At 38.4% G+C, this 13,876-nt stretch overlaps 1 protein-coding gene across 2 annotated transcripts in view; it reads right to left on the reverse strand.

The window, feature by feature from the left end:
* Positions 1-13,876, reverse strand: part of LOC127636653 (very low-density lipoprotein receptor-like) — a 39,743-nt gene that overhangs the window by 15,718 nt on the left and 10,149 nt on the right. For both annotated transcript variants that reach the window (XM_052117311.1, XM_052117312.1), the window contains exons 3-4: positions 4,822-4,944; positions 1,770-1,892 (exon numbers count right to left, since the gene is read on the reverse strand). In XM_052117311.1, the coding sequence (XP_051973271.1) occupies positions 1,770-1,892; positions 4,822-4,944 (246 nt within the window). The remainder of the gene's footprint in view (positions 1-1,769; positions 1,893-4,821; positions 4,945-13,876) is intronic.

Genomic DNA, 13,876 nt, shown 5'->3' on the forward strand with positions numbered 1-13,876 from the left:
AACATATGTGCAAATAAAGCCGCGTTTTCATCTTACATGTTTAAAAAGAACAAAATCATAATTTCCGGAGAAGTTTCTTTTTTATTAATGACAAACTTGCGGTTTAGAGCACGCAGACAAAACACTCAAGAGTTCGACTCATATCTTAAAGCGACAGCACATTGCACAGTTATGGGAGCACTGTGTGTGCACATTACTCCTTCCTTATGTTATAGATCCACACAGCAAAGACATATTTTCAAATGTGTCAATAAACCTGGACCCGTTCACAAAAAATCTTAAGGCTAAAAGTAGCTCCTAATGTGGAAATTTAGGAGCAACTCTTAAATTAGGGGCGTGTCAATCCAAATTTTCGGACTCATAAAATTAGGATTGAGTAAGAGTAATTCGTAAAGCATTCTAACGTTAAAATTAGCTCTTAATACCATAACAGTTTAGAACTTCTAATTCCTAAAAACTGACAATGCGAAACATGCTGCTTTCGTCAATTAACATTAAAAACAATATATCACAATATTATGACATTGACCATTTAATAAATGTATCGCCTGAATCACAACATCTTGTGTCTATGTATTTCAATAATACAATATTATGTATATTATAATGTTGACAATAACCTTTTATAAAAAAAGATATCCCCTGAATTGTGAGGATGTTTTCATTATTGTAAACATTATTGTCAGTTACCTCTCCCACATACTGAAACCAAAATAACCCAATTACACCAGAGATAAAGGATGACAACTGTGTGCGCCCTGGCCACATCAAAATAGCGGTTATAGTAAAGCGCGGATGAGTTGGGAATGTATGCAGTCCTTCAGCAGAGTAATTTATCCAGACCGCATATCATCCGACAATTCATAGCGGTTCACACTTTTCTACTTAATTGGTTCTTTAATAATAGTTCTACTGACAAATGGTACATGTGGTGGATCTCTAAGCAACATCAACAAAAGCAGCGGCATTTATCAGCATGTACGTTATGTACTCTAGCATTCATTGGATTGGTGATGGAACACTTGTACAAAGTAATTAGTAACTGTATCATCGTTAAACAAATTTTGGTAAATTTCTACTTACAGTATCAACTCTGACTCAAGGATTCTCCTAAAATTCCTTAGGAGAAATACAATTGTAAAAATACAGTAAGAGTACAGACCTATAAAAGTAATGGGTAACTTGGTCTAATTGGTTTTATAAATCTAAAAATGTATAAATTGCAGACTTTGGTATATTAGCAAATCTGAGCACAGTTTGAGAAATTGAGCTATTATCAGAAACTTCAGAGCAGAATCAAGAGACTATGGTCTTTTCAGAGGAAAACCTTTAAAACCATATAAAAAAAAAAAAAAAAAAAATCACACTTAATGACTTTTTTCCCCAAACAATTTTCATAAATACTCTCCATGTCTTTCACTGGTCTGACAAACTCACACACTCCATTGGTCGAGTCAACTCTAGCGGGTCGGGATGCTCAAACAAACCACTGGATGTTTTGAAAAAGCCACAGAGGCACATTTTTTACACTTTCCATGGGAATCAACTTGTGACTGGCTTAATAGTTTTTCTGCATATTAAGACTGAATATGAGAATGTTTCATATGAAAACAATTACCCACTTTCCCTTTAAAAGATCTCAGTTCTTCTGTTAGTTGCACTTTTAACTCCAGATGACTCATTTATAATTATTGCCTTACATCCAAGCAGCAGCAGGCGATAAACAAAAAATATTTGGAAGAGGTCATGTGTCATGTCTGGTGCCTCACCACAATTCATTTCGTCCTCGCCATTGTCGCAGTCATTCTCACCATCACACTTCCAGAAGAACGGAATGCACTGTGTTGAGCCAACGCCACAACCAAACTCATTAACACGACAGGTTCTTGTATCTAAGGGAAAACACAGTGAGGATCATGTTACTCAACTTCAACTTCTCAGCACAATTTATTGAAAATAAAAGCATGTATAGCCTATACAGTCTTAACAATCTGCATAAAGTCTGGACCACTGTGCAGCTTACTCTGGCTTAAAACTGCCACTTAGACAGGAACAGGCCACCTGACTGACATGTAACACACACACAGTTCATTTAGGCTGCATTTACAGTCAACCAATTTCAATTTTCACTAGCCTAATATCGAACAGATCAGATCTTGTTGCATCGTGTAAATGGCGAAAACACTTATGAGAACAGATTTTTTGGCAACCGATTTGAGTCACTTTCAATATTTGGTTCTTAAATCATTGTCATGAACAGCAAAATGGATCGACTGTCTGTATGTGTAAAATAAACTACAGCAAACATGTGAATGACTTGTGTTTGTGGCAGAAATATTTTACAGAAAAAAATCTGATATACACCGTTCAGTCTTTTGTTGCACTCACAATTTTGGCAAAATTTCTCACTGAAAAGAGTTTTGCAAGTGTAAGGGGGAAGGCGAGTCTACCTGCTTTTTGTAACCAATCAAATTAGGTTTTCCTCATTTCCTCAATATAAACTGTGCATGCAAATCATTTAGGCACTATTTTACCTTCATAGAAATGTCAAGCACGCATTTTAAATGGAGACAAACATTAGAAAAATAAATAGCATACATCAATATTTGGGCTGCTCGATTTGGACGAAAAGTCATTGCGATTTTGAAAAATATTGTGATTATGATGGTAATGTTTTCCACATGTTCAACTGCAAAAAGGCTACTGGTGTTTTCACACTTGAGCCCCCTTAAAAAGAACCAAACTGAACTTTTTTTTTAGTTCAACCACAAATAAATATATAAACAGTGAAACAAAGTCTTCTTCATATTCAAATGTTACCGTCCACCTGTTTGTCCATTTTGTGATTGGGTTTCAGCCCACTAATCATTATCATTAGTTTTTGAAACACAGTCAACTTGAATATTAGGGATGCTCCAATTAGGATTTTAACATCCGATACCGATCTCCAATTTTCTTTTCATCTAATCACTCGATGCTGATCATTTCACTTTTTATCAGCAGCTCTGTCAAAACTGGTTATATGTAAGCTTTCTGCTTAATGTCACAGTTAACTAAATTTCCCTGTTGGTAAAACCATAGTTGTTGCCTAGTTTTTGTGGTCAAAAATAATGATGGTTGATTGAATAATTCATTATACACAAAATATTAACATTTACATTTATGCATTTGGCAGATGCTTTTATCCAAAGCGACTTACAGAGCCGTTATTACAGGGACAATCCCCCCGGAGCAACCTGGAGTTAAGTGCCTTGCTCAAGGACACAATGGTGGCGGCTGTGGGGTTCGAACCAGCAACCTTCTGATTACCAGTTATGTGGTTTAGACCACTACACCACTTTATTTTAGGCCTTAAACTAGTTTGGCTTCTACACATTTAATCTTTACTGTATATAAGAGATTCCTAAAGAATGAGGCTTAATGTCAAACTGAATGTGATCTGATAACTCATTGGTGTAATTCATTATAAAGTGAATGCAATGGCTCCAAAGTTATTTAGTTTTTTAGTCTGGAGCCCTGATAACTTTTGTATGTGAACGAACTGTGGGCAGTCTGTAGGAGTTGTCTGAGGCCAAGACTTAAGAATTGCATAGCGTTTGGCAATAATGTTAGAGATGTTGGATTTAAGTCTTAATTATAACAAACATTTATTAGCTTATCATCATATAACATTCATTATTGGATTTCACAGAATATGCATTCACACGCAATATTTAGCGAAACAGTGAGTAATCATTTAAGGAATGCCAGCTAATCCATTTTGAGTACTTGCTTGGCTGTGACAAACATTGTTCAGCAGCATGTAACATTACATCGAAACGACCTTTAGACTCATTTGAACAATCAAGCTAAAGCCTTTATCCTTTTGGCAATGCTCCAAGACCTGCAATGCTTTGGTGAAGTTATATATCAAAAGGAAGAATGGTACTGTAGGTGCATTACGTAATCTATGAAACCTTTGATATTTTGCAATGTAATCTTTAATCAAAGTTTTTCAGGCCCAAACTTAGTTTTTCATATTAGCTGTTAATGCCTAGACAAAAATACTGAACATAAACGTAATCATGGATCGTGAAAGATCACACACTTATATTGCCAGTCATGTGGAAATGCTCATGAACACTCACACAATGTTGGTCTGTTTCCATTTGCTGCCTACTAACTTTCCAACAGCTGCTCAAACAAGACTTGATATAGAGACTTGCCATGCATAAGTGCACGTACACCAACACTTCTGCACTGGACTGTTCCGAACCCTTTTAAAAGGTCAGGCTGCTTTTGAATGCCCTGATGGTATATCATATCGGGAAAAATAAATGCCTCAACATCTGGTGCCTATACCATGAAGCCGTTTTATGTGGCTAGCCATGTAAGTTTACCTAAACCCTGGGATTTATGTACCAAAAAGTTGGGGCAGCTTTATTTACTCTGCATGGCTAACCTGCTCCATAGGAGATTTTGTTCTGGGTAACAGATCGCTAACAGATGCTGAACCAGTCAGCTGTGTGTAGAGTGACATCTCAGATGCAATGAAGTCACTCACCCATCTCTCTTAAAGCACACTATAAAGAACAAAATCTTAAGTCATGGACTAGAGACGAACATTATTTCATGTGAAGTTGAATATAATAAGTACACAAAATACAGCTTCAAAAAACAAACAAATAGCCTACTTATAACTGCAAACAATATTCAGAATGCTCGCTTTTTAATTATTCCATAGTAGCCTGAATAATAGTGTTAGCTTTTGGCTACCTAGCCTCATTACATGACAGCAGGGCTATGCATCATCTAAAAGATACAAGTTGAATTGTCACTTACGGCACATTTCAATGCTTTCGTCCGAGCCGTCCTCACAGTCTGGTTCACCATCACATTGCCATCTCTTGGGGACACACTGACCACTGCGACACACAAAGTCCACCTCTGCACAGGTCTTCTTCACTGAAACGGAAACAAAACATTTGAGGCCTAATTCAAATCGATCTTAAGACCCCAGGAAATCAAAATATGTCCCACCCTGACTTCCTGCTTTAATAGAAAATGTTAATCCAGGAAAAAAACATTTGCTTGACCACATGCTCAAGAGGGAGCAAGGACAAAAACAGGAATGTGTTTTCAAGAGTGCTTGAAATGCTTTCCAATGTCCCCTAGATATCAAAGCAATGATTTAGAAATGGATAGGGAGCTTGAATCTTTGCTTGGTACATGCTTTGATCACTCAATGCCAATGTGAAGCCATTTTAGGCAGTTTCCTAAAGACATCATTTTCCAAAGTATGCTGTAATGGCAAGCGTATTCGAAATGACGTTTACGGTGGAGGAAATCATCGTTTTAGTGTCAATGACATACAGTGAGGAAAATAAGTATTTGAACACCCTGCTATTTTGCAAGTTCTCCCACTTAGAAATCATGGAGGGGTCTGAAATTGTCATCGTAGGTGCATGTCCACTGTGAGAGACATAATCTAAAAAAAAAAATCCAGAAATCACAATGTATGATTTTTTAACTATTTATTTGTATGATACAGCTGCAAATAAGTATTTGAACACCTGAGAAAATCAAATGTTAATATTTGGTACAGTAGCCTTTGTTTGCAATTACAGAGGTCAAACGTTTCCTGTAGTTTTTCACCAGGTTTGCACACACTGCAGGAGGGATTTTGGCCCACTCCTCCACACAGATCTTCTCTAGATCAGTCAGGTTTCTGGGCTGTCGCTGAGAAACACGGAGTTTGAGCTCCCTCCAAAGATTCTCTATTGGGTTTAGGTCTGGAGACTGGCTAGGCCACGCCAGAACCTTGATATGCTTCTTACAGAGCCACTCCTTGGTTATCCTGGCTGTGTGCTTCGGGTCATTGTCATGTTGGAAGACCCAGCCTCGACCCATCTTCAATGCTCTAACTGAGGGAAGGAGGTTGTTCCCCAAAATCTTGCAATACATGGCCCCGGTCATCCTCTCCTTAATACAGTGCAGTCGCCCTGTCCCATGTGCAGAAAAACACCCCCAAAGCATGATGCTACCACCCCATGCTTCACAGTAGGGATGGTGTTCTTGGGATGGTACTCATCATTCTTCTTCCTCCAAACACTTTTATTGGAATTATGACCAAAAAGTTCTATTTTGGTCTCATCTGACCACATGACTTTCTTCCATGACTCCTCTGGATCATCCAAATGGTCATTGGCAAACTTAAGACGGGCCTTGACATGTGCTGCTTTAAGCAAGGGAACCTTCCGTGCCATGCATGATTTCAAACCATGACATTTAGTGTATTACCAACAGTAACCTTGGAAACGGTGGTCCCAGATCATTTCAGGTCATTGACCAGCTCCTCCCGTGTAGTTCTGGGCTGATTTCTCACCTTTCTTAGGATCATTGAGACCCCACGAGGTGAGATCTTGCATGGAGCCCCAGTCCGAGGGAGATTGACAGTCATGTTTAGCTTCTTCCATTTTCTAATGATTGCTCCAACAGTGGACCTTTTTTCACCAAGCTGCTTGGCAATTTCCCCGTAGCCCTTTCCAGCCTTGTGGAGGTGTACAATTTTGTCTCTAGTGTCTTTGGACAGCTCTTTGGTCTTGGCCATGTTAGTAGTTGGATTCTTACTGATTGTATGGGGTGGACAGGTGTCTTTATGCAGCTAACGACCTCAAACAGGTGCATCTAATTTAGGATAATAAATGGAGTGGAGGTGGACATTTTAAAGGCAGACTAACAGGTCTTTGAGGGTCAGAATTCTAGCTGATAGACAGGTGTTCAAATACTTATTTGCAGCTGTATCATACAAATAAATAGTTAAAATCATACATTGTGATTTCTGGATTTTTTTTTTTTTTAGATTATGTCTCTCACAGTGGACATGCACCTACGATGACAATTTCAGACCCCTCCATGATTTCCAAGTGGGAGAACTTGCAAAATAGCAGGGTGTACAAATACTTATTTTCCTCACTGTAAATGTGGTGAAACGAAAGGGGAACTCAGTAAAAAAAATAATTTAAGCTTGAAAGCCCCTGGTTACTAGAGGTGACCGATAGTGGATTTTGCCGATACCAAGGTGGTGGAAAAGGCTGTTAACTAATGAATCGGCCAATAGTTTCTAAAATTCGATTTATAGAATGTTAAAAACATTTATCCTTTCATTACTATGACAGGAACAGAAATGGAAGCAACAAGAGTCCAAAATTAATAAAAATTCCAGATGCTGTTTATTGTGAAACAAAAATATCAATAAATATATATAAACATTTTATATAAATTGAGGATTTGAAGCATAATGCAGGACTATATATTTTTCTGCCGTAATGTCTTCAATTTCACGCAATCAGTTGAACACTCATTTCAGCGGGACTTATTTTGAAAGATCTTTAAAGTAGAGCCTGTCTGACATGGGATTTTGAGATTACCGATATGGTGGCCGATATATAAAATTGAGCTGGAATGAACAGACCTTTTCTATGTAGATTGTACATGATGACTATGCAAAGGTACTCTGAAGGCTGCTCTCAAAAATATTTTTATCAAAGAATATTTGACATTATTATTATTATTATTATTATTAATTGTTTATTATCATCATCATCATCATCATCATCTAGAAATGAACACTGAGAAAATAAAAAAAAAATACAATAAATGGCTAAATAAACATCAGTAGCACTGTTTAGTATCAGTCAAATGCTGACTATTTATATCAAGAGATATACAGTGGCAACTGTGTTACACTATTCTGCAATGTAATTTCAGGGGGAAACTGACATTTAAATATTCAATTTTGTAAATGCCATGACTGGAATTGTTCAGTTGAAGGGGGTACCAAACTGCGAATCCTGAACAAAACAGTTTGGTGAATACATGTTTACACATTAGCTTCCACTCAGCTGACAAGGTATGAAAGTAGCTATGTGGTTAGCTAGTTAGCTATAAGCTCATTGTCATGGAGCGTAAAAGATGGATGTTTATTTACTTTCCAGCATTGCGTCTCACCAACTAGGCAACAACATAGCGTGAAATCAACACTGACACAATCCACCACCGCACCATTCATACCGTTAAATTTGCTACATTACTGACTGCACTGACAAACTATAGCTGGCTAACATGACAAACAGATGTGATCAACACGAGTGACATGTCATGGACAGGGTTAACGTTATACTAGTTATACTGAAAAGGGAAAATTATGGGGTCATGGTTTATTTTCTTTCATGTATGCATTTCACAAACTAGTTAGCAACTTACCATGAGGACACCGCTTAACTCCGCATTGTCAACAGAACAACCTTCAGCTCAGCTCTGCAAACAATGGAGTCGGAATGTGCCCTGCTGGACAAACTACTTAGACACCAATTCTAAATCATCCCAAGCATTGTTTTCTGTATTATAAGTTTAAAAAAAAAAGAAAAGAAAATTCATATCTGTGCATATCAGAAAACAAACGACCGACAAATCTGTCAGGCATTACTTTGAAGTTCTTCCTGTTTGTGAAGGGTTTGTTATACAGTGAGGGAAAAAGTGTTTGATCCCCTGCTGATATTGTACGTTTGCCCACTGACAAACAAATTATTAATCTATAATTTTAATGGTAGGTTAAATTGAACAGTGAGAGACAGAATAACATCCTGAAAAACGCATGTCAAAAATTGTATAAATTTAATTGAATTTTAAATAAGTATTCTACCCCTCTGCAAAACATGACTTAGTACTTGGTGGCAAAACCCTTGTTGGCAATCAAAGAGGTCAGACGTTTCTTGTAGTTGGCCACCAGGTTTGCACACATCTCAAGAGGGATTTTGTCCCACTCCTCTTTATAGATCTTCTCCAAGTCATTAAGGTTTCGAGGCTGACGTTTGGCAACTCAAACCTTCAGCTCCCTCCACAGATTTTCAATGGGATTAAGGTCTGGAGACTGGCTAGGCCACTCCGGGACCTTAATGTGCTTTTTCTTGAGCCACTCCTTTGTTGCCTTGGCCGTGTGTTTTGGGTCATTGTCATGCTGGAATACCCTTCCACGGCCCATTTTCAATGGCCTGGCTGAGGGAAGGAGGTTCTCACGCAAGATTTGACAGTACATGGCCCCGTCCATCGTCCCATTGATGAGGTGAAGTTGTCCTTGTCCCCTTAGCAGAAAAACACCCTCAAGGTGAGTTGAGACTCGAATTTGGTCTCATCTGACCACAACACTTTCACCCAGTTCTCCTCCGAATTATTCAAATGTTCATTGGCAAACTTCAGACAGGCCTGTACATGTGCTTTCTTGAGCAGGGGGACCTTGCGGGCGCTGCATGATTTCAGTCCTTCACGGCATAGTGTTACCAATTGTTTTCTTGGTGACTGTGGTCCCCAGCTGCCTTGAAATCATTGACAAGATCCTCCCGTGTAGTTTCTGGGCTGATTCCTCACCGTTCTCATGATCATTGCAACGCCACGTGAGTTTCTTCCATTTCTGAATAATCGCACCAGCTGTTGTCACCTTCTCACCAAGCTGCTTGGCGATGGTCTTGTAGCCCATTCCAGCCTTGTGTAGATCTACAATCTTGTCCCTGACATCCTTGGACAGCTCTTTGGTCTTGGCCATGGTGGAGAGTTTGCAATCTGATTGATTGCTTCTGTGAACAGGTGTCTTTTATACAGGTAACAAGCTGAGATTAGGAACACTCCCTTTAAGAGTGTGCTCCTAATCTCAGCTCATTACCTGTATAAAAGACACCTGGGAGCCAGATTTCTCTGATTGAGAGGGGGTAGAATACTTATTTCCCTCAAAATGCAATTCAATTTATAACATTTTTGACATGCGTTTTTCAGATTTGTTTTTTGTTATTCTGTCTCACTGTTCAAATTAATCTAGCATTAAAATTATAGACTGATAATTTCTTTGTCAGTGGGCAAACAAACAAAATCAGCAGGGGATCAAATACTTCTTTCCCTCACTGTTATCAAGCTTCCCGCAACTCACGAGCTGAAATCTCTGAGCTGCAATGGAGATTTGAGAGCTCACAGCAGTTTACACACTCAACACACTGATCTGTGGCTCTGCAGATGGATACTATTGGACACACTGCTTGAAAATCAAGCATTAGTAGTGTGTGTTGCGTTTGTGTGTGCTTGTGCATGACTGTGTGTGCGAAGATGACACGACAGAGAGGTGCCTCTTATTCATACTGTGGCTTGCAGCTCTGGTGACTATATTATTTCATTAAAATGACATCCTTCTGCTGTTTAAGGATCACACTTGGCGATAGTGTCTTTGTTTTTTAAATTGGTCTTGATTTCTTCTCAAAACTCACATTACATTACACTTTGCTAACGGCAGCATAATTTAATATGGTACCAAAATTAACAAGATGATATTGTACCATTTAAAATGTTTTGGTATCGCAATATTTCCTTTGTACCAGTATACCGTGCAACCCTACCACAGGTATATGCTTTGATTGTATGGAAAAGCACATCTCAGAGATTCTTCAATTGGTCTTATTTACATTTCCCAGAAGAAAGAAAATCGTACAGGTTTGGAATGACATGAGTGTGAGTAATTGAAGAACTTTCATTTTGGAGTGAACTATTACTTTAAGTTTAACTGACACCACTTTGCTTTCGCAAATTGCATCTTTTTCCAGTGGACTGGGCCAGAGATCCATAAAAGCTTGAACGCTGTAGATACTAGAACATCAGTCATTGTCCTAGAGGCCATCTAATTTTGCCCATATTTTGACAATGATCTTAAAAAGGAAAAGCAATAACCTCTACAGAGTCCTCATGTGACATGTCAACAACATTAAGTTTTAAAAAAGAAAAACAGCAGCACTGGCCTCCAAGCCTCTAAATTTACAGGTAGCTTAATTCAGCACTGGATATCGCTGGATACTGATTTAAAAGAAAACACTTCAATAGTAGAGTGGGGCTTTAAGATGGAGCCCCCCCCCTACTAAGACACATTCACAGTCTCTTCATGTCCACTCACAGCACAAGTGCATACTCAGGAGCAGGCCTCCTGTGGACAGAATGGCAATCAGAGACAGTATCGCAAACGGACGTTTATTCTGCATTCTCAACATTGGACTGTTTACAGGCACTGCTGGGATACAGTAAAAGATGTGAAAAAAGGCCTAAAGAGTACACAGAAGGGCTGCTCAGTAAACCAAAATAAGTTTAACATGCATTTCTCTTAAATCGCGTTTAACACATTTACCATTAATAAAGCATAAACCAGCAAAAACACTGGTTGGATTAGGTTGGAAACTTTACAGTGTGTCCACCTGGAGTCATTACACTAAAGCTCACAACACACACAGCAGTGATTCAGTTTCAGAGAAAGTTTTGGGGAAAGGACCTCTTAATGCTATTTGTAGTACAAAACAAGCCCAGATGGGACTTGTGATAGAAATGAAGTACTTTGCAGCCTCTGCAATTCACAATTACCTGAGAAGCATTATAGTCTTAACTATAATGAAAACCAAGAAAGAGATGTTTTTGACTGTAAGCGCTTTTCACATGGGGTTCAAAGCGGCACTTCACGCTTGTGTTGACACCCTGACGTGAATAATGAACGCGGCTTAATGATTGCTGTAACGAAGCAGATATCCACAGTATGCCAGCTGATTCATATTTTGGAGGAGTGAGTTTAAGAGATTTATTGTGCATTTCAATGAATACTCAATACACATGTGGGGACTAGTTCTTTCACATAATCAAACTCCCACTTAGGGCATTTTCAGACATGTAGCTTGTTTGGTTGGTTCCAAAACAGGGGCTAAAATTACATTATCCTCTTGGTTTGTTCTCACAAGGAATCATTTCAAAATGGACCAAAATTGTGTCAATAGAAGTCACATGTGAGCAAACGGTCACCTTAGTGGTCAGAATGTTTGTACGCTTTTCCGGGATTTAGTGCATCCATTGATATACTGGTAAAAATTATATACCTGTAAAAATGTTGTCAACCGTAACACATTTGAGTATGGTTTGTCACGCTTATGCAAAACGTCCCCATATGGTACAGAATGCGCATTCCAGTCAGAGGTTGTGTGGCAAATACACTTTATCTGACACACAAATTATATGCAATGTCAAATTTGTGTCATGGATATTTTTAAAATCAGTCATTAGTTTCTAATTAATTTCTGCATTGAAAAGTGCCTGACTGTTCTCACGGTCTCGGAGCTGACACGCACGCACACACATGCCGTGTTCATACAGTATATGTCTAAAACCAAACCAAAGGAGAAAACTCACCAGGTTCTGAAACAAATGTTTCAAAACAAGCCAAGTGTGAAAACGCCCTTAGTGAAACATTTAATGGTCCTTGATCTGGTGATATTTTAGTGCATTTCTATCTTTAAACCCTTGTTACAAATTGCTTTGTTTTCCTTCCTAACAAAGGGTGATGACATATGACAATAGAATCAACAAGATGTAGACATGAGTGTAAATAAGAGATTTATTGTGCAATTTGGACAGCTTTAGTGATAAAATGACACGGGAGCTTTCTAGTGTTGTCATGAGTCTTACTCTGTATAATATATATCAGCAACAAAGCAATTCAGGTGCAGTTCTTGGCTCATAAAGAACATAGCATGCAGATGCTCCATATAAAATAAGAATTTTAAAGTAAATTCTATGCATCAAAATTAATAATCATGTTTACATTATCAAGGGAAATAATCAACTATTGTGAAGTCATAAATGCGCTGCCCTAGAATACAGTACTTAATTTGGATCCAAAATAAGATTCCCATTCATCATATCTATGCTGACCCCCATCTGTAATTTCTCTCACATCAATGACCCAGTTATCACCCAGATGGGGCCATTTTCAAACATCAAAACCTCTCAATATGCCATAAGATGGAGGAATGTTCCAAGCAAGCAACTGTGGCTCGTATAGACAAAAGTTTGTGGCCATGATGACAGATTTCCAAAGAGTTGCATCAGATATCAAGAACAGGACTAGTTTAACTGAGGAAATGGGAGCACACACATGCTGGCATTACACTAGCTCGTGGGTGTGGCTATTCTGGCACGCAAAGATACGGCACACCCACATGTCATAACAATGATAGATCTTGAGCTGTAGAGCTGATGTAATTCTCAGATGGCTCAGTAAACATGTGCAAAGATTTAAAGGGACAGTTTGCAAACATAAAAATCCTAGACATGTACTCATCCTCATGTCATTTAAACCCTGTGGAACACTAAAGGTGAATATCCTGGCCTCTCCTACAATAAAAGTAGTTAATACGACGCATGTGCTATATTTCAAGTCTTCTGAGGCCATATGATAGCTTAAATTTCATGTTCATCCCACATAGCTATCTACTGAAAATCTTGCCCTCTGCTGCAGCCCTCAAATCAAATGTACGCTATTATGTTTTACGTTAAAGATGCTCGTTCACGAAACACCCGTAAACTAATAGCTTTTGGCGTCAATGGTATAAAAAAATGTTTTGGTAGTCCATACAAGTTTTTACTTTATTAGAGATTCAATTTACACTTATCTAATGTTTGCAAGGGTTATGTTCATGCCCATTTACGTTTTGACGTCAAAATTAAATGATTTCTGATGTCATGTATACTCTATATATGTTTTATTGCATTGTCAGATTTTTTGCTGATATTTGGTAGTTATCAGCAGATTGGTGTGCATGCAAATGTAAATGTGTCTGTTCCTTACTCAAAGCCATCATATGGCTTCAGAAGGCTTTGAATATGGCACAAGTCAAAGTACATTTATGGTTCTTTTCCGTCATATTGGAGCTTGACAGCCCAGTCTCAATTCACTTTCTCATGTCGGGGGAGTCGTTTTCATTTTGGGGTCACTGTTCCTTTAAATGATCGCATTGAGCACATACACACCAATGTACCAAAACGTCCT

This window comes from Xyrauchen texanus, chromosome 44 (genome assembly GCF_025860055.1).
Source record: "Xyrauchen texanus isolate HMW12.3.18 chromosome 44, RBS_HiC_50CHRs, whole genome shotgun sequence".
In the NCBI taxonomy this organism is placed as follows: domain Eukaryota; kingdom Metazoa; phylum Chordata; class Actinopteri; order Cypriniformes; family Catostomidae; genus Xyrauchen; species Xyrauchen texanus.